This window comes from Antechinus flavipes, chromosome 4, assembly GCF_016432865.1.
Source record: "Antechinus flavipes isolate AdamAnt ecotype Samford, QLD, Australia chromosome 4, AdamAnt_v2, whole genome shotgun sequence".
Lineage (NCBI taxonomy): Eukaryota > Metazoa > Chordata > Mammalia > Dasyuromorphia > Dasyuridae > Antechinus > Antechinus flavipes.
Genome location: NC_067401.1, coordinates 446,218,042 through 446,245,957, shown reverse-complemented (window position 1 = coordinate 446,245,957; position 27,916 = coordinate 446,218,042). Strand labels below are relative to the sequence as shown.

Genomic DNA, 27,916 nt, shown 5'->3' with positions numbered 1-27,916 from the left:
GGAAAGAATTCAATTTTAGATATAATTTGAACTTGATATGCGGATGGAACACACAGATGGATATATATCGACTAGGCAGATGGAAATGAAAGTGCAGAATCCCATAGAAATTCAGGAGGCATCTGCTTAGAGGGGTAGATATCCTCCTGTGGGTGAATTTATTGAGCTAATAAAAGTTAACTCACAAATTTATCCTTCAAAAAGACCCTCAACACAGTTCATGATTAATGAAATAATTTGCTTCAGACTTTGGATTCTGAAAAAGAAATGATTAAATTACATTTGTTTGGCCCTGGTCATAGTGTCACTGACCTAAAACATGTAGGATTTTCTATAAGTGTTTGATGCCATCAAAACTGGCAATTGTTTTATAGTTACTGTTATATTTAGTTTCTGGTTCTATATGTTTCTTTCAAATATATGTATGAAAATTGTGCTCAGGTCTTGAGGCTACATGAGGAAGAACATTGGTATATTGGAGAAAGTCTAGAAGAAGGTTTGAGGACTGAAACTCTGCTATTTAAAGCTCATTTGAAAGAAATGGTAATGTTTAGCATGGAGAAGAAAACTTTTGGGGGTCTACAAGACTATAGGCCTAGGACTGAGAGGGACCTTAGAATACAATTTTATTTTATAGATGAGGAAATGGGAAAAGAAGATTAGAATGATAGGTTAAAGGCCATACAGTTCTCTGACTCCAGACCCAACACTTCTCCCACTGACCCATGCATGACCTTCAAGTCTGTGAGGATCTATCATGTGGAAGGAGAATCAAAGTTGGTTCATTTTGCCCAAGAGGGCAGTTCTAGAAACAACAGGTGAGAGATAGGCTTCAGCTCTACAGAAAGAGAATTTTTCTATTATTCAGAACTGTCCAAAAGTGACATGGCCCACTTTGGGAGCTTGGGTTTTCCAAATTTAGAACTTTTCAAGTGGAGACTCTTTTCCAACCACTGAGTCTTCCACGTCATATAAGTTTGTTTGGCATTCACTGGATTCATGAATAACTCATGTTATATTGAGGAGATTTCTGCTCAAGTAAGGATTGCTTCTCTTCCTACTCTGAGATTCTGCCTTGTAGGGGTAGACTAACTTCTGGGCACAACTGTTGTTGGGTAAACAAAGTGAGAAGTTAAAAGTTTAATCTCTCTGCCAACAGTGAACAATTAATATTTTTTGCTCTTTCTACATTTTAATTGTTTATTTTATTTTTATTGTAGTCTTTTGGTTTTTATAGTTTGTGCTTGAAAATTTCTCTCCCTCTGCCCCTAACCAGCAATCCATTCTTTTTGATGAAGTTTTTTTTAAGAGGTAAAAGAAGTTCAGCAAAACTAATCAACAAATGGACTGCATCTTATTTTTAGAGATGCATTATTCTATTCCCATAGTCCTCCTCTGCCATACAGTTGGGAAGAATGCTTTCCCATCTCTTCTTTAGGGAAAATATTGACTGCCATTCAACACTATCTTAGTTCTCATCCAAATAATCAAAACAAAAATTTTTTAAAAATATTAAATCCGTTGCCTTTATTTGTCAGTATATGGAATAGTGAATTTAAAAGTGATAATTATCCACTTGACTAAATAGTTCTTTCACATGCATAGCCAGATGTTTTGTGTTTAATTATCCACACATCAGTGTATCCTTCTTATTCAGAAATCATGAAAAATCTGATAAACATTTATAATTAAGAATAAAATGAATGAGGTGAGACAAATTGAGAAAAAAAATTGGATTTTGTGTTTATTGCAAAAGACTTGAGCTTCAGATCTGGATAAATTAGGCCTTTTACTTGGGTATTGTCAGCTGCAGCTCACCCAGCCACTTCAACATTATTTTAAAGATATGACTGCCAGTACAAGGGGTCTCGACCTCTGGAGGTATAAATACAGATACTTGTGCAATGTTGGATAATTTGGACTTCAGATTCGCTTTATCAACAGCCTGAATGGCAATATAGATGTTGGTACCATTTACCAGATTGATGTCTTTTGGCTCAAACATAAAGAATTCCTGGGAGTTGGCTTCCTCAGGTATCAGGTCAGTAGTGTTCACTTGGAGAGCATCATCAAATTTATCACGCAGATCAAGGATACTTTCACTTATTCGTATGATATACTGTTGAGCTAAAAGGACATGAAACTACTTAGAATATTTGAATAGCTTTAATAAAGCAGAAAATATTAAAAATCAGAGATCAGAAAAATGTGTTTTCCCTATCTGAGAAATCAAATGGCAAGCCATATTTATAGTCCTGTCTAGTTTCCCATTTAAGGTCTTGTATGTACAACCTTTATAGAATGATAAATGTCAAGCAGGTACCTATGTAGTAGATTTTCACAGAGATGATCCTGCCTTAGAAAGGGAAATGATACTTCTAAATTCCTTAGAACTGAGTTCTTGTTAAGTTTTGTAGTTATTTGCAAAGGGAGCAACTTAGTTCTATAGAACACTTCTATTATTCCTAAACCTGCCCCTCCAACTACCTTTCATTCTTCTATCTTCTCTGAGACAAACCCCAAGAAGGCTTTCTATGAAGTTTATTACAGGTACTTTAGTAAAATATCTTATAATATAAAAGCATGAATTCTAAGAAGTGATTTTCTTTTTAAAACCATCTTTTTAAAACAGCATTCTCAACAGAGTTCATGGGAGGAAATAGATTTAAATTCCCTTTAAATAGAAAGTGTTCTAGAATAGCTAGATGACCACTTGTCGGGTAGGTTGCAGGGAGGATGTTTGATTAGATATGAGTTGGATTAGATGTACTTGGAGTTCTCTTCCCATGCTAATAGTCTATGATTCTTGTGAACGTTCTCTCCTTCTTGATTTTCTTTTGAATTCTTTTGTATATTAATTATGTTTACTTAACTGTGTTCATGTTCCATCTCCCTACCAAAAACAAACTTTTTGAGGGCAGATTCTCTGTCTTTCTCCAGTACCTACTGGATTGCCTTGCACAGAGCAGGCACTTTGGAAATGACTTCTCCCTTTTGTTCTAAATCATAATCAAACTTCAGACTTACCTCGTCCATAATCATAGTCATCTCCAGGAGCTGTCCATGTCAGATTAATGCGATCTCCTTCCATCTGAGCCTTGAGGTCAGTGATTTGACATGGTGGGAAGACATCTTGAATGGATCCACTTGGAATATTGGTTGCTACAAATGAACCTCCTGAGGATGTTCTGCTGAAACACACTTGCTTGCCTTGAAGATCGTTGACATCAAATTCTGGTCTTGGTGGATTCATTTTTACTTCTCCTGCATGGAAGAAGTCCCTCAGGTTTTTAGGTATAATATCACATGCTTGCTGCATATTTTCATTATTTATGATAATAATGCCCCCAATATACTCTCCTTTTTCACCTTTTTCTCTTCTCATTAATAGTGTCATCTTTTGATAAATTTAGAGACCATGAGTATAATTGGCAAAGAGGAAAATAAAGAAAAGAAATATCTCAGCTATTTTTTTCCCACAGACACTTCTTAAAAGGTGTGTGAAAATCATTCATTTGGAAAATCTATACAACCTCCTCTGTGCATCTAATTAAATCCTCTGCATTTTTCACATCCTATTTCATAGTCTTTTCTGATTGTCTCAGGCACAAATGAACTAATTTCTCTTGCCTCTAAGTCCTGTAGTATTTACTGCCTATGCCAGAAGCATCAAACATGCTGCCTGACTCACTGAGAAATTGGAGAGAGTTGATTTCTATTGCTTTTCCTTATTGGAGAGAGCCAGGAGCCATAGTTAGACACTTGAAAGGGGAAAATACAGCAATTAGAGCTATTCTGACATTAAAAAAGATTTCTTCAGTGGATAGCTCCATCACTAGAAAGCTTAAAATGGAGAATGGAAACAGTATATTTTAGAGGAGAGTCTTGCTCTAGGAATGGGTTGTTCTAGAAGATGGTAGAGATCCTTTCTAGTTCTGAAATGCTGTAACACTTAGCCATAACCTTTCTATTTTTATCTAAATATTTGCATCTATAGGCAGTACTGGAATAATTCTTACTTAAAACCCAATTTTCCTGCCAATTGCATGTACACTGGGACTGCTTTCTTCTATTATATTGGCCTATTGAATTTTCTATGTAGGACAGAAAGGGAACTTAAAATATCACACACTTGATAAGATACACTTACAGAAGCTCAGAGTTGCAAGGGATCTGAGTGGCCATTTAGTCCTTATTATGTGAAAAAGAGTTTCCCTCCACAACAAATCTGAGCAGTCAACCAGACAGGACTTGAAGCTCTTTAATGATGGGAAGCCCATCTGATGAGAGGAAACTATCCTTGCTGAGGGAGCTCATTTCACTTAGGGAGAACTCTAAGTGTTAGGAGCTTTTTTTCCTTCTATCAAGCCTTTCTCTTTGAAACTTGCACCCATTGAGCTTGGCTCTGCCCTCTGGAGTTAAACAGTATAAATCCACTCTCTCTTCTTTCAGCTATTTAACAGATCAGTCTTCTCTGCTCTGGGCTAAATAGTCATGACTCCCTCAACATCCATAATGTATGAGTAATCTTTACTTTGAGATCCGAGTTCAGTTAGATCCTATCTTGCCCTTGATTTAAGACAGCACCATAGTTTTATTATGATTCCTTACCATTCTCTACCCATCCTGGTACATATAATGCTCCATTCACTTGAGGTCTTGACCTTTGGGTGTTTGTTCCTCCCAAGGCTCTCACTTTTAAGCTGTATCGACCATTTGTTTTATAGGCTGTGAAATACCTTGAGTAGACGCCGTCATTCTTGGAAGCATCAGCTCCTTTGTGTAGAAATAAAAAAAATTAATAAACATTGCCATGTTAAACGAATATGTATATTCTCAAAAATATTGCAATATTGGAAGATAGTAGTAAATTCAAACATACATTTCACTTCTATGCACAGATTCTCTAAGGTTATAACAAACATGATCTCTTTAGAATCTCCCAAGAATTCTTGTAAGGTAAGTAATATAATAGTTCTTGAGCTAGGGTCAAATTATACTAGAGATAGCTTATTGTTCAGATTTTTCAATGTGACCATTTTCAATGTGGAAATATGTACAATTGGGGCTTGATTTATTTTTTAAATACCTATATTCAAGAACACAATGGAGATTAAATTTAGCAATGTTCCATATTCCTTTTTTTCTCCAGAGCCAGTTCTTAAAAATTTACCAGCACATTGCAGATGAAAGATATTATTGTGCCCATTATACAAATGAGAATACTGAAGCTTAGATCAATTAAGTGACAAGTAAGTGTAAGAGGCAGGGTTTGAACCATGCCTCATCCGTCTATCTCAATCTCCATATCTAATCATTTGCCAATTTGTCAATTTTACCTCTATATCATCTCTTGCATCAGTCTGCTTTTCTCCATTCATGCTAACCCGATGCTAACATTCATTCAACTCAATTCTAGAGAGAAGTTAACAAGAAGAAAATAGACCTTGCCCTCAAGGAGATTACATCTAATTTGGCAGACTCCATTCAAAAGAACTAAGGAGTGAAAAGGCCAACAGAAAGTCTGTGCAAGGCAAGTACTAAACAGGTGAGTAGGATATTATAGAAGAAAATAGCTATTAGGGGAAATCAGGGGAAATCTTATGTAAGAGATGGGACCAGATTTGTGTTTTAAAGGGAAGTAAGGATTTCATGAATCAGAGATGAGTAAGGAATAGGTTATTTATTCAGAGAAAGGAATAGGGAGGAAAACTTTGGTACAGGCCCAGAATCCCAGGGATTATAAACTGGAAGGGATCTTTGATATCACTGCGTCTAGTTCCTTGGTTTACAATTGTAGGAATGGACATCCAGTCAGACTGTGACTTCCCCAGATCATACAGAAAATATGTTTGAAAGTGAGTACCCAGTGCTCTTTGCACTATATCAGGCTATTTTTCATTTTATTTTGTTAAGGTTTCTCAAATATAAAAGTTGTGTGCCTGAGTCTTCCCTTTCAGCATGTAAAGGTATTGGTGACTTCCTGCCAAGAAGGTTAATGAACATGGATGGAAACATTTTCAAGGAAATATTAGCAAGGAGATTACAGGAATGTATCACAAAGAGCATATGTTATGATCAGCTGGAATGTATAAGAACACAGGGCTGATTCAATATTAGAAACATCATGAATATAACTGACCATACCAGTAGGAAAAAAACAAATAAAAATCATATGATTTTTTCAATAGGTGCAGGAAGGATTTTAGAAAAAAAAAACACTTATTCCTAGTAAAAATGCTGAAAAATAAAGGAACAAATTAAACTTTCTTTAAAATTATAAGTAATATTGGTATAAAATCAATAGTAAGTAATTATCTATAATAGGGATAAGCTAGTAGCCTTCCCAATAAGGTAAGGAGTGAAGAAAGAATAACCTCATAAATACTATTATTCAATATTGTACTAGAAATGCTAGCTGAAGCAATAGGAGAAGAAAAAGAAATGAGAATAGCAAGTAAAGAAAAAACATAATCACATTTTATAATTGATATGATAAAGAATCCTAGCAAATTAACTAAAAAGTTGTTGAAATAATTAACAAATTCAAATAAACCCAAAGAAATCATCAAATTTTCTATGTATTATCCAAAGCAACAAAAGATAGAAAGAGAAATTCCATTTAAAATAACTATAGATAATATAAAGTAGTTGGTAGTCTGTCAAGACAGTCCCAGGAACTATATGAACACAATTACAAAATGCTTTTTACACAATTAAATAAAGTCAGATCTAAACTATTAGAAAAATATTAATTGTTTATGGATACAAATAAAATGACAATTCTACCTAAATTAATTTATATCAAACTACCAAAAATTATTGTAGAAACTTAGAAAAAAATAATAACAAAATTTATCTGAAAGAAGAAAAGGACAAGAATATCAAGGAATTCCATAAAAAATGTGAAGGAAGAGGACTTTATTAGATCTCCAACCATATTATGAAATGGTTATCATCAAAACAATGTGGTACTAGGTAAGAAATAGAGTGGAAGACCAATGGAATATATTAGGTACACAAGACAAAATGGTAAATGACTAGAGAAATCTAGTGTTTCATTAACTCAAAGACCCCAGTTTCTGGGGCAAGAACTCAATATTTGACAAAAATTGCCAGAGAAAATTGGAAAGTATATGGACCAACATCTTATAACACATACCAAGATAAGTTCAAAATGGGTTCATGATTTACATATAAATGGTGATATCATAAATTAGGGGAGCATGGAAAATGTTACCTGTCAGATGTATAGATAAGGGAAAAATTAATGGTTAAACAATGAATAGAGAGGATCAAGAGAATTAAAATGAATAATTTTGATTAAAAAATAAAGTTTAAAAGTTTTTGCATAAAAATGCAGCTTAAATTAGAAAAAAATAGAAAATTGGGGAAAAATTTCTTCATGCCAAATATTTGTGATAAAGATTTTGTTTTTCAGTTATATAGAGAACCAAGTCAAATGTATAAAAATAAAATTGTTCCTCCATTGATCAATGGTCAAAAGATGAATAGGCAGTTTTCAGATGAGGAAATTTAAGTTATCTCTAGTTAAATAAAAATGTTCTAAATCACTATTGATTAGACAAATGCAAATTAAAACAACTTTGAGGTATCATGTCACACCGCTCAGATTGGGTAATATGATAGAAAAGTAACATGATAAATGTTGAAAGAGATATGGGAAAGTTGGAACGTTAATGCATTGTTGATGAAGTAATGAACTGATCCAACCATTCTGGAGAGGACTTTGGAATTATGATTAAAGAACAATCAAATTGTATATTCTTTGATCCAGCAATACTACTAGGAGTACTGAATTTCAAATGAGGATCTGAATCCCAAACAGGTCATTAAAAAAGAGGGAAAGGACTTATATGTACAAAATATTTGGAACAGCACTTTTTTTTTTTGTGGTGGCAAACAATTGAACATTGAGGGGATGTCCATTAATTGGAGAAGACAAAGCAAGTCCTGATGTATGAATGTAATGGAATACTATTGTGCTATTTAAAAAATGATGAGCAGGCAGATTTCAGAAAAATCTGGAAAGAGTTATAAGAACTGATACAAAGTAAAATGAGCAGAAACAGGAGAACATGTATGAAGCAACATTGTATAAGGATCAATTATGAAACATAGATATAGCTCTTCTCAGCAATACGATGTTCCAAGACATTTCCAAAAGATCCTTAATGGAAAATGCTGGTCACATGCAAAGAAAGAACTGATGGAGTCTGAATGTAGATCAAAGTACACAATTCACATTTTTTTTTTTGCATATGCGGTTTTTTCTCATTTTGCAATATACTTTTTTTGTAAACTGTTTCTTCTTTCACAACATGACTAATATGGAAATATGGAAAATGACTAATATGGAATTTACATAATTGCATACATAAAATTTATATTAAATAATTTACTATCATTGGAAAGTTGAAGGCAGGAGAAAGGAAATATGGAACTCAACATTTTATAAAAAAAATGTTAAAAATTATCTTTACAAATAATTGGAAAAAATAAAATACTATTAAAAAAGGACATATTTCTTCCTTAAAAGAGAAAGAACCTTGAGGTTTTTGTGCGGGAGAAGTTACCTGCACCATTATCCAGAAGATCCAGAGTCACTGTTGTTCCATCAGCTGATTCAATGAGAGCTGTTACAGTGGCTCCTATAATAGGCAGGGATCCTTGGCGAACTTCTGCATAAACAACCATTGGATTAGGAAAGCTACTGGTGTCTTGATTCATTTTAGAATCCACTGTAATGGGGGGTATAGTAGGATTTGCAGCACGAGATGTGACAGTCAGAGTTAGTGTCTGTGCACTTGACTTAAGACTGTAAGTCCAAATTCCAACCTAAAAATATCAATAAAAATTCATTAGAGTAAAATAGAGTTAAAACCTACTTTACCTCTTTGCTCTGTTATCCATTATCTATGTTAATCCCTTATCTGATTTATATAATTGCACTTTAAGAAAACTATTTGCTAGAATGTTAGTATGGCTATTTCTCTATTAGCTGTGACAGTCTTTTCAAACCATTCTTCCCTTCGAATACAACATCTAGAATAGGGCTTTCCCTGGGGTATACATAATGCCAATTACTACTGAAAACTTTGATATGAAAAATGTGATCTGAATGATATGCCCTGCCATAGTCCTTTCTCTTCAGGCAAAAATTTTGGCTGTCCAAACATATGTGTTCTAAAACTCTGGATGGGGAAATATGGTTCTAATTTCTTGGCCTGCTCTCCTGATCTTCCTTGTGTTCTAGCCCAGTTTCTACCCTTTTGATAATTCTTATAAGACATATTTCTTGCTGCAGTGTAATTAAATTTTTTTTTTTGTTTTTTGTGGTCAATTCATCACATTTCTAAGAGAACAGATGGAATAGGAATAAGCTATTTTAGTAAAAAAAACTAATATTCCTCAAGAATAGTTACAAAATTATAATACTGATATTAAATTATTGACTCCATTTTCTAAATATTTTAAGAAAACAAAAGAGAAAAGGCTGATTTCTTACCTTGGCAGTGTCTGGTATTTGTAAGTGTGCCATTTTGGAATTTGTATCCACTGAAAAAGTGGTGTATGCTTTCCCACTGGGATCAGAGACAGACATTTGGGGTTGTTTTGTTGTCCACGTGACAAGAAATAGAGTGTCATTGCCTACTGTGCTGTCAACAATAACTGTGCCATTCATCCACTCCCCATCCTTTAGAGTGGCTCCCTTACTCTCAAGCTGTTAAGAAAATAGAACAAAACATTCAGTGACTTGGCAAAGGAATAACTCATCAACAAATCATATCATAGTTAATCTGAGTACATGCCAATGAGCAAAAGATTATGAATTTCAGAGAAGGAACAAATGTGCATTGGTAGAATGACTTCTTTACTTGAAAGTTCCTTGTAATAATAAAATGAGAGGTGTCTTCCCTATCCCTGTAGTTATTAGGACATAGGATAGTTGGGAAAGAAGATAGATGTCTTGATTATACAAATGTGCAAGAATAATATTTCTGGCCAAAAAGGACATGAAAAGGGAGAGCTAGAATAAGATTTTTTCTTTTTAGCCTAAGGTAATATGCAAGTTTCACTCATTCATGCTCTCTTACTCCCTTCTTTTTTCCACTCAACTTCTAAATCAAATTCCCTTCATTATGAGTAGGGAGAGAATAAAATTGTCTTCTGAAGTAGGATCTTTAGTTCAACTCATTGATTTTGAGTCAGCTTCTCAGCAGCAAAAACAGTATTTGCGTGGATAGAAGGAAAACTTTGAACAAAAGGACAAAGATTTAGAGCACTCTTTTACTAGAAGGAGCTCACATTCTGATTGAGTAGGAATAACATTAAAATTGAGAAAAACTGTACATGTAAGATATACACAGTATAAGTGGAAGATAGTTTCAGAAGAAAGGAATCAGCAGCTTCCAAATTTAGATTTCTTTCTACTGAACCACCCTGCCTCATGGGCACGTCCTGGGCTGCCCTGGTTTTGTCATTCTTTTATTCCTCCTGACTTACTCACTCTCATAATCACCACAGAGACTCGACTCACCTAAGTCTTTCCATCTTTCCTTAAGCCTCTCATGACGCCCTCTCCCTTCCTCACTTATCTGAAAATCTTGCCTCATGTTTCACTGAAAAAAATGAAGACCATTTGTTGAGAGCTCCCTTCTACTCCCCCTTCATTTCATGTCTCCCATATCCTTTCTACCATTGCCTCCTTCACCCATGCTCCACATGAAGAGGTGGCCCTTCTTCTTGCCAGGGCAAAACTCTCTCTACAGACAAAAACTTCAATTCCGTTATGCTTTCTCGAGCAGTTTATCTTCTCTATCATTTTCACACTCTGATTTATCTTCAGTCCCCTTGTCTTCTGAGCTCTTTGTCTTGTTAACTGCCTGTTTCTATATTATAAAAATATTCATGTCCCCACTAGCTTCAAAAACACATTTCATTTGATTTGTCCTCTCCAGTAGTTATCACCCCATACCTCTCACTTTTTCAGCTAAGCTCCTCGAGAAGGCTGGCTACAAGAGCTGCTTCTGCTTCCTTTTGTCTCATTCTCTTCTTAACACTTTCCAGATCAACATCAGCATTCAACTGAAACTTCTCTCTCCAAAGTGACCACAATGATCCTGTTGCTCTCTTGCTGCCACATCTAATGACCTCTCAATCCACAGCCTTCCAGGTCTCTCTATAGCCATTGACACTGTTGATCCATGATATTTGATATTCCATGATAATGATTCCTTCCTGTTCACCTCCTACATGTCTGACTGGTTCTTCCTAGTCTCCTTTGCTGAATTTTCATACAGGTGTTACTTGCTAATCATGTATTTATAAGGTTATGTCCTGGGTCATTTTCTCTTCTTTTTATACCATTTAACTTAATGATCTCATTGGATTCCATGAATTCAACTACTATCTCTAAACTAATGATTTTTAACTCAATTTATCCATCCCTAATCTCTCTGCAGGCCTCCAGACTTGTATTGTTGGCTGCCTATTTGATAATTCAAGTTGGACATGCCATTGAGAGCTTAAATTCAATATATCTAAAATTGAACTTATTATCTTTTCCCCCAGTCTCCCTACTTTGTAACTTTCACATTACTGTAGAGGACTACATCATCCTCCCAGTCACCCAGGCTTGCACCTTTAGTGTCATTCTCAATTCCTTATTCTCTCTCATCTTTCATAGCCAATCTTTTGTTGGTTTTCTTTTATAACATCTTTGGCTCATGGTAGGCACTTAAATGCTTACAATGTAACATGCCATTTTCTTCTCCAGCTCATTTTATGGATGAGGAACTAAAGCAACGTGATCAGGAGACTTGTCCAAGATCACACAGCTAATATCTGATTGGAACCCACAAAGAGGAAACTTTTTGACTTCAGAGCTGGCATTTCAGTCACTGTGCCACCAATACCCTGTTAGGGATCTTTGAAAAAGCCTCAGGCTTAGATTCAGATGACCCTCAAGGTGTTAAAACATCATGGATTTGTAGAGAAATCATGAGATCACTGGAGATCCATAGAGGGAAGCAGTGGGGTAGTCTTTAATGGTCAGAGAGTAGCATGGTGAGGGGAGTAGGACATGGAAATATGAAAAGAGAGGCCACTACTGATAGTGGGATGCATAAAATCAGTGTCTGTATCCTCTAGAAGGAGCCATGAGGACCAGACAACTTTCTCAAAGCAAGCTGGGTGAAGAGCTTGTTTCATGTGTAAGTAGGATAGTTAGAGCATCAGGTGAATTGGCAATGTGATTATTACTGTGTTCTTTTTCCTTTCAAAAACTTAAATAAGAGTGGATAGCCAGTGGAAATGCTCACTGTCTAGAGGCAGCTGGGTGTCATAGTCAATATAGCCCTAGTCTTGGAGTCAGAAAGAGAGACCTGAATTCAAATTTGCCCTCCAGCACTTATTAGCCATGTGATCCTGGGTAAGCTCTGCCTGCCTCAGTTTCCTAATCTATAAAATGGAGGTAATAATAGCACTTATTTCTTAAGGTTGTTGTAAAGATTAAATGAGACAATATTTGCAAAATTGTGCCTGGCACATAGTAGGTGCTTAATAGAACTTGAACTATATATATATACATACATACATACATACATGTATATATGTATATGAATGTATACACACATACATATGTATATAAAGAACACCTTTTATTTATACATCATTTCCCATTGATTATGATGTTCCAATGAGTATGGTGCAGTGGAAGAATACTGGATGTTGAGTCAGAGAACTAAAGTTCATATCTCATCATGACTCCCATGACCTGCTTGACCTTGGGCAAGTCCATTTACCTCAGTTTCCCCACCTATAAAATGTGTGGTTTGAACTGGATGATTCTGGGGTCCCTTTCTACTAAATATCTATGATGTATGATGTTATGAACCTTAAAGTTCTTCTAAGCTCTAAATCTCTCATAGTAGAATGCTGTGCTCTTCTATAAAACATAATCATGAGAAATGAGAAATTGAAACTTACCTGGATGGATCTTTGGGTGATCATTCCATTTCCTGATGAGAGGGCACTGAAGGCATCAATGAGCCCATTGTTTTGGGCATTGTCCGTAGCAGCAGTCTGCAAACCACCTGAAATAGCATTACATCATCAGATGTTAAATAAATAGCCCTCATTAGAGAGAATTTAACAGTCTTAATTAAAATGTTATTTTTTCATAAAGTTTTATATTGCTTTATAAACTTCAGGCAGCCTACAGCTAGTAAGTATACAGCCTCATTCTAGGAAGGCAGTGTAAAAAATTTCAGTTTTGTGTTGTATAAACTGTATATTATACAATAATTAAAATCTCATTTATCTGGAAAACAACCAAAGCTTTGGGAAGAGATAAGAAAGACTAACGAGGACCTACATGAGTGTCACAGGATCCACGATTTAAACCAGTTCACATATTTCATTCTGTCTGGAAAGTTCACTCATTCCCCAGTGATGGTGACAGGCATTGATTGACCCAAGAGAATCAAATCCTACTTTATTTGGTATCCATTGCTTATTTCTCCTCATCAGAGGTGTGATTTGGCCCTTAGTTTAGGAATAACTCATCAGGTCTTGTTGACATCTTTGTGTCCATGTCTCATTTTCTTCTTCACCCCCAAGTAAACTGTTAAGTTATTATTGGCAGTAACTGCCATTTTTCACCTAGCACAGTGTCTTAAATGGAATAGGCTCTGAAAAAGTGGTTGCTGACTTTGTTCACTTGAATTAACTATTTCTATCATGGTCTTTGAAAAATCTGGGAGACTGTAAAGGCATGAATGACCATTTATATGGATGTGGGTTGGATGAGATTATCATTAATGGATGTCAAAGATCAGTTTTGAGATTCTGTAATTCTATCAAAAGCCTTTGAGACTTATTTTAGGGGAAAAATCACCACAGAACTAACATAGGGACAAATTTCTCTCTCTAAACGTGCAGCTCAGCATGATCTCAGATGACATACACTAAGGCTGTTGTTGGATTTTATTTAAAGTCTCTCCAATTTGGGAAGACCAGTCATTTGTTTAATTTCTCACTGAGTTATCCTTTTCTGAATGTCCCCATCCTATCCCCAGGGACTCATCTTCCTCCAATTCACTTCAGTCCTGGACCTTATATTTCATCAGTCTTACTGGCCCCAGTCACTCCTCCCACTATCTGATTGGAGGGAGTGGAGAATGGAGGGAAGAAGATGGAGAGCAGAGAGCTCCTTTGCAAGCTTCCATTTAGCAAGATGCTCAAGCCAGTCATCTATTCATTTCCCACCAGGGTTCATTCTTCTGAACTTCATCATCCTTGTTCTGGGCATCCATCTCTCCCCTTCCCCATTTCAGCTTCTTTTTGGATGTTATTTCCCCCATCTCCATTAGATGTGAGTTACTTGAAGGTTTTCTTCTGCCTTTCTTTGTGTCTCCAGCACTTAGCTCAGAACCTGGGTACACACTTGAATATTTATGGACTGATTTTCCAGAGCTTATTCCCCTCATATATAGCATTCAGAAAACCCCAGTACCTGTACCCTTAGAGGAGAACTCAAGGGGAAGTTCCCATAGAAATAATCTGTTCTGCCTACTAAAGAAACAATTCCTTCAGGTTATCTTTTACCTGTCATCTTTGACAGCTCCTCCAGGCCTTTGTCTGCAGAAGGTCCCAAAGCGACCGTGTGGATAATGGCTCCACTTTGTCTTACTTCATCAAAACATGTGTTGATAGTACTGTCTTCTCCATCAGTCAGAAGGACAATCTCTGAACCATCAGTTGAGAATTTCTTTCTGATTGACTGAAAGCAGAAATTCATGCCAGACATTAATAAGCAGGCTCAGTGTTGCCAGATAACCTTGAATGCATGGAACTGACCAGGACAGGAAGAAGGGATAAGGGACAAAATCCAAGAACCTCAGGAACATCTTCCCCTCTTGAAATTTTCAAATATGAAAAGGTCAACTTTCAGAAACTCAGCCCAAGCCAATTTTCTCTTTCTTTAATGCAGGATAATTTATCAGCTGCCACTGTCATTTGGAACCAAAGTTGTTCTGGGAAAACTGAGTGATGTGGATAATAATATCACCTACTTCCCAGAGTTATTATGAGGTTCAAATGAGATAATGTATGCAAAATATTTAGCACAGACCCTAGCATGTAGAAGGCACTTAAGAAACACTTATTACTTTACCTTCTTGTATCAACTTTATGGTGTTCTATTGTTTACCACAAGTATACATTCAATGAACTAGAGATCTTTCTTATGTCCTTGGAACACTGGGATGATATCAGTGGAGCACAAGGGCTCTATACCTTCCTGTGACTATGTGACCAGGATATTTCATCATAATGATGGATGGCATTTAGGTAATATTTTCAAGTTTTCAAAGCACTTTATGTTTAAGATCTAATTTGAACTTCCCATTAATATCACAAAGTAAGAACTTTTACAGTAGGAACTATTATTTCCATTTTACAAGTTAAGAAACTGAAGCAGATTGTGGTTGAATGACTTAGCTAGACTCCTATAGTGTCAGAAGCAGGATATAACCATCGGTTTTTTCCATACTAAGATCTATTCATTATGCCTCATTGTCCCTAATGAGGAATGTTATGCAATAGAAAGCAATATATTAATTGGACAAAGACATTTATTTTCTGCAAAAGGAGCCCTACTCTATATATTGCTATTTTTTGAAATTGTTCAAAAAAAGCAAACACCTCAGACTTGATGATTTTTGTCTGACCACAGTCTCATATACTTCCACAACCTCATGTAGGTCACTCAGGAAGAGTGATTATTCCTGACTCTGTTTTTTTTGATACTGTGCCCTCTTAGTTTTAAGGCATCTCAGATGTCCCTATCCAGTGCTCAGCAATCTCTGGCCCCCTTGTCCTTCCACTTTTGCCTTTCTTTTCCTTTCCAACATTGACTAAATCTCAACATCAGTGCCCATGCTCCTGAGCAATGGAGAATTGGTACAAGAAGCCCAGAGGCAATGGTTCCCCTATAATTCCTCTAAGAATATCTACTATATGCACTCCAACCAGCCCTGTGCTATTCTGGTTGCATTTATTCTTTCTTGATTCTCTAGCATGTCCCTCACAACATCTATTCCAACGATTTTCTCAACTCTTTGTGATGCCAGATTCTCTTCCATATCTCTTAGATCCCAACACATGACACCATCTTTTACTTCGCCATCTGATGCATCCTCTGGTTTCTCATCCATTTCCTTCCTCCTATATGAAAGGAAACAGCAGTGCTGTCATGTCAAAGTCAATTTCTTCACATTGATCCTTCCCTTTCCTTTACTCCAGGACCTTGTTCCATTGACCTTCCTTGGTTTCCCTCTTCCATATCCTTAGTCTCCCTCTCTATAAATTTCTTCCTCCATTCCTCCAAACATAATTATACCATGTAAATAAACTTAACCCTGAGTACAGGCTCAAACGCCCTCTTTTTCCTCTTTTCTCTTAAACTTCATGCCTTTCACTTATATATCACTTAAGTCCTTACTGAGTTCTATATGTTCTCTATTGAAGCATGTAGCTACAAAATAATCCATGTCCTCTTAGTCCTCATGCTTGTTGACCTTTATCTCATTCTTTTTATATAAAAATTAGTCACACAAATACTTATACAATCCCAAACCCAACTAACTTGTCATTTATTTTTTAACTTCCTCATTCATAAAATAAGGAAGTTGGATTGCATGATCACTAAGATAGTTGTATGATTTTATTTCTTATCAAGAGAAGCAGTCTTTAGACAGTATTAGGGCATCAAAATGTGGATAGTATCCTTCCATAGTAAAACTAATTCATCACTCTTTGGCTCCCAAAGGATGACTGACAGCTCTTTGTCTCAATGTGTTTCCTAATCAGCAGAGCCAGAATGGAGCCAAGATTGAACGTCATTGCTCCTGGTTGTCTTAGATGTTTTTGATGTATTCAATGTACCTCATTCTATATCATACCCAGTAACTTTGTCATTGGTTTTAGAAGTGCACAGCCAATATAGCCTAGAGTATTATTAGTTTAGAACTAAAAGAAACTTCAAATATCATCAATTCCCCTCCTCTCCTTCTGAGGAAGCTGAAGTCTACAAAGATTGTGTTCTGTCCAGAGTCATACATTTAGAACATTCCTGAAGAAGAATTTGAACTTGACTCTTTCTCATTCCAAGTTGCTTGTTTTATCCACTCTACTTTGTTACCTTGTATGAGTCACTTGAATTCAGGTCTTCCTGCCTGTAAGGCTGTCTTTCTTCCTTCTACACATTAACTGCTTAATATGTGCTGGGCTGAATTTAATTAAGATTTGTTCATATCATCATTTGTTGATATTCTTTCCCTGTCCCTGGACATACCTTCACTTTTTTAGAGACATCAATTGTATACCAGGCCATTCAAAATAGAAATTCACTTTTAAAATATCCACTACAATAGAGACAGTAGAGGGAAGATTATTTCACCGTAAATGCTGCTCTGAGTCCAGAACAGATGGATGTTCCTCCGGAAGCAACACCAGGTAACTTTGTAATGAGTGTGTTCCTCTGAGCATCGGTCTCTATCTGTACCAGGTCACTTTGAATAGTGGCTGCACTGTCAAATGTGATCATTCCAACCCAGGATCCTTTTTCAATGATTTGAAGCAGGAAGAGTTTTGAGGCTTGTTTCAGTCGGTTTAGCCGGTCCCCACCCTGAATGAAAACACAAATCAAGTTGGCAAGTGGTTAGCTCCAAGCAAGCTATAGTAGAATGGGTTCAGCCCATATATGGAACTCTAGAGGCTCTGGGTACTATGGTGAAAACTCTGGGTTCTCAAGGGCTAGACCAGCAGAACACAAGCTCTAGACTATTCTTCTAGGCTAGAAAGGAGTTGAGGATGTGCTTCAGGAGAGGCTATATTTCCTATCGGAGAACAAGGCCACCTTTATTTGGAGAAGCACATCACAAGGTGATAATGGGGCCAGTTTCAGTCCCCATAACGCTCAAAGCTTAAGTGGTGGAAGTGTTTGTCTCTGCATTGATGGGCCCTCATTAACAAACTAGCAGATTCTCAATACTTTGAAAAATGGGATTTTGAGTGGGATCATGGTTGTAAATGGGTTAATGTTTAGCTTAGTAAATGAAATAATTTCTTTGTAATTTTTTTTTGCCTTTTGCTTTGAGCCACATCACCAGAAATGGGCTACCATGTAAAAGAGGACCTAGATCTGCAGTTTTATTGGTACAGGGTAATCCCAAATGAATTAACTCTTTCTATAAGGCAGGCTGACACGTTCCCTGCAACTTATACTTTCAAAGAATTGTCTATGCTGTACATGCCAGATATGGGAACTAAACAGATCTTCTTGACTCAGAGATCAATTTTCCATCCACTTCATCATATTTTCTCTTAATAAATCATTGTTCAGTAAGGAAACTAATGGAATTTTTGCTAGGACTACTAGGCTATTTTGTTCAGTGGGGAATGGTGGAGTAGAATAGAGAATGCCCATATTAATGAAGTTGCAACTATTTTAAAGTATGTAATCTGAGTTACATTCTTAGGTAGGATGTTTGATGCCTGTGTACAATCATCAACAAAGGAGGAAAATGTGAAGTTATACAAAGTGGATTGGATAGTTTGATTAACAGAGACTACAGATGTTCATGGATGAGAAACTAACTGTAGAACAAATTCTTCATTTAGTCACTCTGGCAATTAAAATGTCATGTTGATTCAGGGTATAATTCACTATGAATAAAGATCCATGGAGAAAGAAGAAAGGAGGGAATAAGAATATGAGGGCTTAAAGGGGGAAACTTGGTGAAGGACAAATGATTCCCTGCTTCCTAGTTCCTTTTAAAACCATGAGATCAGTGGGATTTCCAATAAGCCCAAGATTCTTTGGGTCCCTTATATGTTGTAAACTTAGCCCTCCAATCTCCAGGATAATGGAATCATTTTGGCTTACCGCCATGCTTCCAGACTTATCCAGAACTAAGCACAAGATTCTTTCTCTGATCTGCTTTAATGAGAAACTGGGTTTTGGTGGTTGTGCTGCTGTCATAGGAGTGGATGTCTTGTAGTCTTCTGAATCTTGGATTACTTCCCATGTGCTCCGGAGGTTGCACTTCTGGTTTTGAGCATTTGGAGCATCTTTGTTATGGTTCTCTTTTCTACAAAATTCAACCACCTGAAAAAACCCAATTTCATGATAAATAAAGAAATTATAAACAAGGAATTTTTAAGCTGGGTCTATGAACTAGATTTTGAAAAGACATTTTATATAATTTAAATTATGATTTGTTTTGCTTGTCATCCTGGGTATTGCATTTTGTACATTTAAAACTTGATTATTGGAAGGATTTCAAAAACTACCAGAGTACTAAAGGATCCATAACACAAAAAGGGGGAAGAAACCTTTCTTTAAACCATAAATATGATAAATCCAACTAACAACCCAATAATGATTTAGGGAGGAAAACTAACTCATTTGAAAAACTTTTTATGACTCCTAGGATTCTAGTCCTTCCCCTTTCACTGTCTGGGTCAAGGCATTTAACCTGAATGTTCTTACTGGCAAAGTGAAAAAGTTGGAGCAGATAAGTAGGTCTTGTGATTCATTTACACATAAAAATTGAGGACATTTCTGCCTCAGGGATTTTGTTTATAACAGTTTTCCCCTTTTATAATAACCATGTTAAAAATCAAAGTGCCTTAGTATTATTGTGAATACTATGAATACTGGAGGAACCCCCAGAAAAGTCTCTAGGACTGCAGGTCAAATGTGCTGGAATCAATTCTAAGGGTCTGTAAAGAGCCAATTGTTGAATTTTCATCATGATCATTTACAATCAACAAATGCTACAAGTCAGAGCCTAGGGGCAACAAATAGATAGCCTATGTGCTTGGAAACAAGATTGTGAAATACTTAATGAATAAATAAAAACCAATAAAATGTAGATAAAATCACATTTTCAAACTAAATTGTATGCAGCTTCTTGATCCTTCTGTGTAGATCATTGGTTCATTTCTGTTTCAGTTTGATAGCACTGATCTAGACTTCCCAAAGTGATGGAGACAATGTTAACAATGTAGTTAACACTTATAAATGTGTTTTCCTTAGTAAGCCAATTGTTAAACAGTTACCAGAATGTTCTTGTCTACATTGTTCCTTAGTCCATGGTTTGAACACTGGACTAGGTGATTTCCCAGTTCAGTCATCTCAGATTGCGTTCAGTTCCATTTGTTACCATCTCACTAGACAGATAGATCATGGAAACATCTCAGGCAACTTGTTTTCAGAAAAATCTCGGTCTAATTTTTTTTGTGAGCATGTTGAAGAAATGTAGAAAGAATAATCACATAAGCAATTGGGTTCAACTCTGGTTGACTGATTCTATATGTGGTGATTAATATAATAATACAAAGCTATCAGTATGGTAGGCTATGTTTAGTGAAATGCCACAGGGATATTTCTGTGATCCTGTTTTGTTCTTTTTTTAAAAATAAATGACTCAAATGAAAACATAAAGAATATTTGTGTCTGATATTCAGATATCTCAAAACTGGGTTGGATAGGTAATATATTGGGTGGTTGTATCAAGATCCCCAAACCTCAAAAGTCTAGAACAAGGGTGAGGTAAAGCACATAATGTGCCAAAAAATGGAGTTCTTCCCTTGGGTTCAATACCCACAAGTATTAAATGGGAAGATGTGTCTAGAAAGAACTTCACAAAGAGAATAAGGGGGAAAGTTATTTTTATGAGACATCTCTTAGGTTTCAGACGTAATACTAAGTATTTTTACAATTATTATCTCATTTGATCTTCACAATCACCCTGGGAGGTAGGATTTTTTTTATCATTATCCCCATTTTACATAAGTAAGGCACACAGATACTAAGTATCTGATGCTTGATAGGAACTCACATTTTTTGGGTTCAGTACTTTATCTATTATGCAACCTTGTTGCCTCAGTGGAAAAAAACCAGTTCTTTAGAGTGAACTGCATACTCAGCATGAGAAGTTGAGAAGAGAAGCAGCCTAATCATGCAGTAGAGAGAGTGCTGAGTTTGAACTCTGGTTCTGCCACTTGATCTTGTATGACTTGGGTCACTTTAGTAAATCCCATTTATCTCATTTGCAAAGTGAAGAGGTTAGACTACAAGGCTTCTGAAATAATGTCAACTCTAAATCCATGATCTTATGCATAGTTTGATGTCAGCCCTCATATTAGATGCATCTTAGCCTGCATTAAGCTTTGGATACAGAGCTTCCAAACTCAAAGGAAAATGACAGTTCCCTTATCTACCGGCCTGGTCAAATCACATCTAAATATGACTAATATGAAAATGTGTTTTGCAAGATTGCACATGGACAATCTCTAGCAATTGCTAGTCTGGTGGTAGACTTGCAGAGAAGGGGAGGGGAAAATAAGAGGACTGGAATGATGATGGTAAAGTTCCCTTTTGTAACTCGAATTGTATATCCTAAACCTTCCATTTTAAAGAAATAATGGCTCATTGAGAGATTGCCTAGCCCAAGCAGTCTACATCACATTATCTGAACAGATGTTCTCCTAGAAAGAGACTGAAGTGAGGAAAGAGCCCTCATCTCGCAGTGGAACTATACACTACCCATTTCATTTCTCCTACTCTCCATATACTCATGTGTGAAATAGGAATTAAGGTTCTGGCAAATGAAGTTATTGTAAGCATCAGATAAGAAGGTAGGCGTAAAGTGTCTTGTAAACCTTTACTCTGAATAAATGCTGCTCTTGGGTTAGAATGAGCCCTTTTTCTTCTGTTTACAAACTTAAGAACCAATGATCCAAATACTTACAGAATCAATGCTTTGCATGAACATGATGGAGGCTTTCGCTGTCTGAACTCTGTCAGGTATGAATACACAGCCTTGTTGAAACTTTCCTGTTTTTGGATCTGTCCTGCATGATCTGGTAGCACAGCTCCCTCCAGAACATGTGGTTACCTTATTTGTACCAGTGATAGCATCAGAACATCTGAAAACATATTAGGATTAGATTTTAAGAACATTAATTCATTTAAAACCACTCTAACTCATGTATATCTCCAATGTTATAACATTTATTTCTTCATCCCCAAAAGTGTTTATCAAGAATCCCATTTAGGTAGTAAAGTCTCTGGTAGCCAGGAAGATCCATTTGTTTGGCAGAAAAATCCTATAGGGAATTCCAGGTGGGCTTCTTGGAATATCCCAAAGCTAGACTATCTGTAGGGAGTTGGTGCCATGTCTGATTAATTGATGTCCCTGACATCACGGGAATGAGTTCCAGACACCTTATTATCATCTTCATGGAAATGAAGAAGTACTCATCCTGACCCAAGGCAACTCCAATAGACTTGTGGTGGAGAGTGACACCCACATCCAGAGAGAGAACTATGGAGACTGAATGTGGATCAAAGCGTAACATTTTCACCTTTTTTTTGTTGTTTGCTTGATTTTCCCCTTACTCATGGTTTTTTTTTTCATTTTTAGCTGATTTTTGACAGCAATATGGAAATATATTTATAAGAATTATACATAATTAACCTATATTCAATTGCCTGCTTCTTGGGGTAGGGGAGGGTAGAAGAGAAGGAGAAAAGTTTGGAACACAAGGTTTTTCAAAGATGTATATTGAAAACTATCTTTGTATTATTTGGAAAAATAAAATACTATTTTTTAAAAAAAATCCTCGTTCTCAACAATTTTATTAGGTACTCAGTATTGTTATCATCACTAATATGTGGGGAAATTGAAGTTCTTTATCTGTATTCCTAAAAGTCTAATTTTCTTTTGACTTATGAGGTTTCGTTCATTCATTAGATGAAAAGTGTTCAAAAGAGCACCCTGTCGCAGGGATTTCTGGCTCAATTATGTATATGGAAGAAACAAAGGCACCATGAACTCTCACATCCTTCCTGATTACTTGGCATTTACTTCACAAATACTTTGTGTTTATATTTACATGAATGCATATTATTTCCCCCAAGGTCTTTGAGAGCCAAGATTGTTTCATTTTTTCCTTTATGTCCCTAGCACCTAGGACAGCACCCAGAAGGAGCAGGTGTTTCTTCAAAAGTTGTGATTGATTGATCCTAGACCTTTTGTTAATCCAACAGGGAGAACAAGGTAGATTTCCTGCAGGAACTGGAGAGCTGGTATAACCTACACTAGGATGGGTGCCAGCTTTTGCTCTCCTTGAGAGTTGTAATTACCCACTGTATTTAAGCACTGGGAAGTAATAAAATGTTCCTTGTGCTTCTTCCCCAAATCATACAATACCTTGAGGAATGGACTTATTGTATATGAGGAGAAAGAGGAAAAGGACTAGATAGGACCTTTGGTACAGTGAGAGTTTAGCATTCCACATTTAGAAGAATTTTTCTGTCTTTGCCTGTCAGAGTGTACTGCTGATATCCAGAGGAGGCAACAAGGACATGTATGTACTATCTTATCTCTCTAGAGCTGGCTTATCCCTGAGGCCATGTTTGCATGTCTCTGTGTTCCAGACATATGTAGCAACTCCAAAGAGTTGGTCTGTGATAATTTTGTGCCTCAGATTCAGGAAAATTTCTGTGCTTTGATATAACTGTCTCTGCTTTGAAGGATGTTGGGATAGGAGCCTGCCAAATATTATCTAAAGAAGGTAATAATGAAATTGATGATTTGCACACTATTGTTGTAGTCTATAGATAAAAAGAAAAACAATCCTGATAACTGAAATATTTTAAAAATTATCTTGAGAAGATGCTTTCAGTCTAATGTGAGTTCCAAAAAGTTAAAAGAAGATTATCTTACTTTACTGGTACATTTTTTCCATTAAGCTTGTAGAAAGGTTCCTCTGTATTGTATTCCTCAAACACTCCCCACCGCAAATGGGCCCATTCGTGAACTAAGATTTTTTCTGTAAAAATATATTTGAAATGCAAAAATACAATTTTTTTTAACAATTCAGCAATGTTGTTGATATTCCCCTCAGATCTATGTGAGTATTTCACTGATCCCTGTAGATTGTATCCTGGTTATGCTTTCTTCTCTTATGAAATTATTCCTCTCTCCCTCCTTTTCTTCCTCCTTTCCTCCTTCCCTCCCTCCTTCCTTCCCTTCCTTCTTTCCTTCCCTTCCTTCTTTCCTTCCTTATTATCTTTTGCTCTCGGGTAATTGGATAGATCTGTGATCTCACTGATTTAATTATAGTCATCAGTGATACAGATCATCCATATCGGCCTATCTCCATACCCTCTCCCTCCCCCCCAACACGAATCTATCAGAGAGCATCTAACCAGCATTCTGGGAAGGAGTAAATCTTTGTACAGATTTCTTGACTTCATATAGATACCAAACCTTCAGTTTTCCTGCACTCAGTATGTGCTACATGATGTCTTCATTTTCTATCCCCTGGGTATTTTATATTGGCTCTTGGTACATTTATTCATTTAACATTAGCAATCACCCATACCTAGAGTGTACTTCTTCCTTAGCTCTGCTTTTCAAAATCTTTGTCTTCCTTTAAGGTTCAGCTCAAGCCTTGTCTCTACCATGATGTCTTCTCTAGTCTCTCTCCCTGGTTGCTAATCCTTTCCCCACTCACATTATTATGTATTACTCTTTTCTAGGAACATACTGACTGGCAATGTGTTGTAGTAGAATGGATATTGGCTCAAGCCCAGCTATTTATGGAATCTTGGATATACCACTGGGCTTCATTTTCATCATGGACCAAACCCTTCTACTTTAAAACTTGTGAGCCTATGATCTTCCATCTGATCATGTTACTCCCCTGCTTAAAAACTTTGTTAATTCCCTATTACACTAGGATATAATACAGATCCCTGAATCTGATCTTTAGGGCCTCCAGATTCTGACTTCAACTTATTCTTATTCATGTTCCACTTGAATTAAATAATTTACTGTTCACAGAGTTCAACTTCATTCTCCTGTTTATATTTTCCATTCCTAGGATGCCCTCATTTCTTATGATGTGTTTTTCAAAATCCTTATCTTCATTCAAAATTAAATTTTCATACCATCTCTTCTGTGAAGTCATCCTTGATCCCATTACCTACTAGCCATACCCAGTCTCTTTTTAAACATTCCTAGAACTTATTGGGTGATCTCTCTTCTCTTCTCTTTACTCCTTGCTCTGTTTTCTAATTTTCTATATCCATTTTATATTTTTCCAGTAGGCTGTGGGATATATGAGGGTAAAGAATGTTTCATTTTTATTTCTGTATCTTCTGCACTTTACACAGTACCTTATATGTAATAAATACATAGTAATGTTTGCCAAATTTGTTAAAATTAGTTCTATTTGATTCTAGTTGATTAGATCATTTTGATAACCTGTTATATTTAGACGCCTGAATTCTTATGGATAAAATATAGATTTTTATGTTCCTATTGGATATTATATCAATTCATAGAGTTTTGATAAGATAAATATTTGAAGTGAATATGTACTCTAGAAAAGTGGTCTCTAAAATAAAGCCCCAGACCCCTGGGAAGCCAAGGCAGTAATATGATAATAATAATAATAATAATAACATAAGAAGTGTCCCAGAGGTTTCTAAGGTGGATCCTCTTCTCCTATTATACTATTTTACTCATAATCCATCAGATCCCCTAGATTTAATTATCATCTTTTTGGTGCTGATTCTCACATCAATCTACTTCCACTGACTCTGTTGACCTCTAGTGTCTCATCTCCAACTGCCTTTCAGACATCTTAAACTCATTTCCAGTGGAGATCTGAAACTCAGAATGTTTAAAACTGAATTTATTCTCTTTTATCTTAATCCCCTCCTCTCCTTTCCTCTCCTAGTATAGAATGCAACACCATAATCCTAGTTCTTCATGCTCAGAATTTAGAATTCCTCTAGGATTCTTCATTTTGTCTGACTCCCAAAATCCCATCTGTTTCCAAGACCCATTGATTTTGCCTTTTCAGCATCTCTTGAATATGGCTCCTTCTCTCCTTTGATGCTGTCAGCACTCAAGGTGCAGGCCCTCATCCCCTCATATCTAGATTGTTGCAGTAGCCTCTTGGTAGATCTGTCTGCCTTAAATCTCTCCCTAGTCCAATCCAATCTCCATTCAACCACTAAAGTGATTGTCCTGAGTTTTTTGAGTGTTGGGGAGAGCAATGAAAAAAGCTTTATAGGGCACTGATTTAAAACAATTACATATCTAAAGGAGAAGTAAAACACTGCTATATGAAAAGAAGGAATGCCCCTCCAATCTTTTTGACTAATTTGCATTTTCATATCAAGAGAATCATAGTCTCTATATAGTACAACCTAAGTTATGAAATATGCTGCATACATGATGTAAGCCTAGACTTTCATCAGTAACTGTACCTGGTGGTCCATATTCATTCAACTTTTTCCCCAATATGACGTCAGGAGTTAAATAAATTCTCTCTCCCATCTCTCCACACAGTCCATTTTGCTGAGTTCGTGGACGGTCATTGCCTGGAGCATTAGGGACTTCAATGAAGATATCTGCCTAGAAATGTATTATTTTTTTTAGATTTTTTTAATTACAAAGAACATGATAAATACACTTTAGATTGAAAGATTCTGAAAAAATAATTAGTTATTAGAAATTATATTTTTAAAATTTTAAAATTAAAAAATTTCAACCTAATGTTTAATACAAATGAAATTAATATTTAATAAAGATAAGAGTTAGATGATCTTACATTGTTGTATGTCTCAAGTTTTGGTTTCTCATAGTCTGGTTTTGTCTGCCACGTCTTAGGAATTAAGATGGAGACTCCTTTGAAATAAAATCTTTTTTCTGTGGCCTCATACAGGGAATTTGAAGCCTTTGACACCATGTCCTATGTGGAAAGAAGAAATATATAAGGAAACCTGACTGCTGACAGAGGGATAAGCAACCAATTATTTAACTTTACAATGTAGATAGCTAGTATGAAACGACTATGGCATTTTTATCAAGTGAAAATAGAAAATAGAAAAATGTGGATGAGCTTATATTAGAGTAGGTGTCAGGTGTTCTGTGTTCAAGGGTTGAGCCTACTATACTAAACTCAGTTTGACAAACAGCTTTTAAGTACCTAGCATTTGCAAAATAGATAGAAAGATGGTTATGAGGAAGATCTTGCTATTTAGGAGTTTATAACTTAATGGGAAGTGGGGTGGGGGAGAGCCATATATGCAAATAGTTATAATACAAAGGGAAATATGATAAATGTAAGAAGATATTCAATGTACTTTGAACAATATGAGCCCTGCTCTCTTCCAGCTGGGGGGATTCATGGAGGAAATGACACTTGGCTGTGTGATCTTTGACAAATCATTGCACCTATAAATGTCCCTAGCAACTTTTTAAGACCATTAGAAAGCAGTCGTTAATCTGTAGTGGTTCATCGGGGGTTCTTCTCTTAGGATCTGCAAATTTGTTTTTGTTTTTAAATATATTGATTCCTATAGAGCTCCTAAATAGGCACAAATTTTTCTCTGGAGATCCTGCAGTTTTGTCATTTCCAACCAAGGAAGTTGTATTTCGGTCCAAAGGCACACCAAACATTATTATCCCCAATTTCTAGATGAGGCAACTGATGATGCCTTGAGAGGTTAATCAACAGTAGAGGGAAAACCCAGATTTTCTGCCTCTTCTTTTATGCCCAACTACCTCTCCCCAACCATCCTTTAGTTGAACAAAACCTCTTCCACTGAGAGAAGCTTTCTTACCTTTATGTGTTGAATAAGTTTATCATCTTCTGGCAGATTTTGGTCAATTGCAATGATGATATTTTCATAGCCATTGTTATTCAGCTGAATGAGGGAAGCAGTTGCCCCCCGTAGTAGGTACAAGGTCAAAATGAAGATAAAATTCTTAAAGGACCCCATCATTGCATGTCAGAA

The 27,916-nt window shown here is 36.1% G+C and overlaps 1 protein-coding gene across 1 annotated transcript; it reads right to left on the bottom strand.

Moving 5' to 3' along the window:
• Positions 1-1,499: 1,499 nt before the first annotated feature.
• Positions 1,500-27,916, bottom strand: CLCA1 (chloride channel accessory 1). The gene is made up of 14 exons (XM_051999262.1): positions 27,743-27,916; positions 26,728-26,868; positions 26,384-26,531; positions 23,826-23,931; positions 21,846-22,023; positions 18,974-19,195; positions 17,486-17,713; positions 14,632-14,806; positions 13,012-13,118; positions 9,530-9,745; positions 8,598-8,859; positions 4,612-4,776; positions 3,028-3,264; positions 1,500-2,127 (listed from the first exon to the last, which is right to left on the bottom strand). Exons 1-14 carry the CDS (start codon positions 27,902-27,904, stop codon positions 1,790-1,792), a joined length of 2,685 nt encoding a protein of 894 aa, XP_051855222.1. The 5' UTR covers positions 27,905-27,916; the 3' UTR covers positions 1,500-1,789.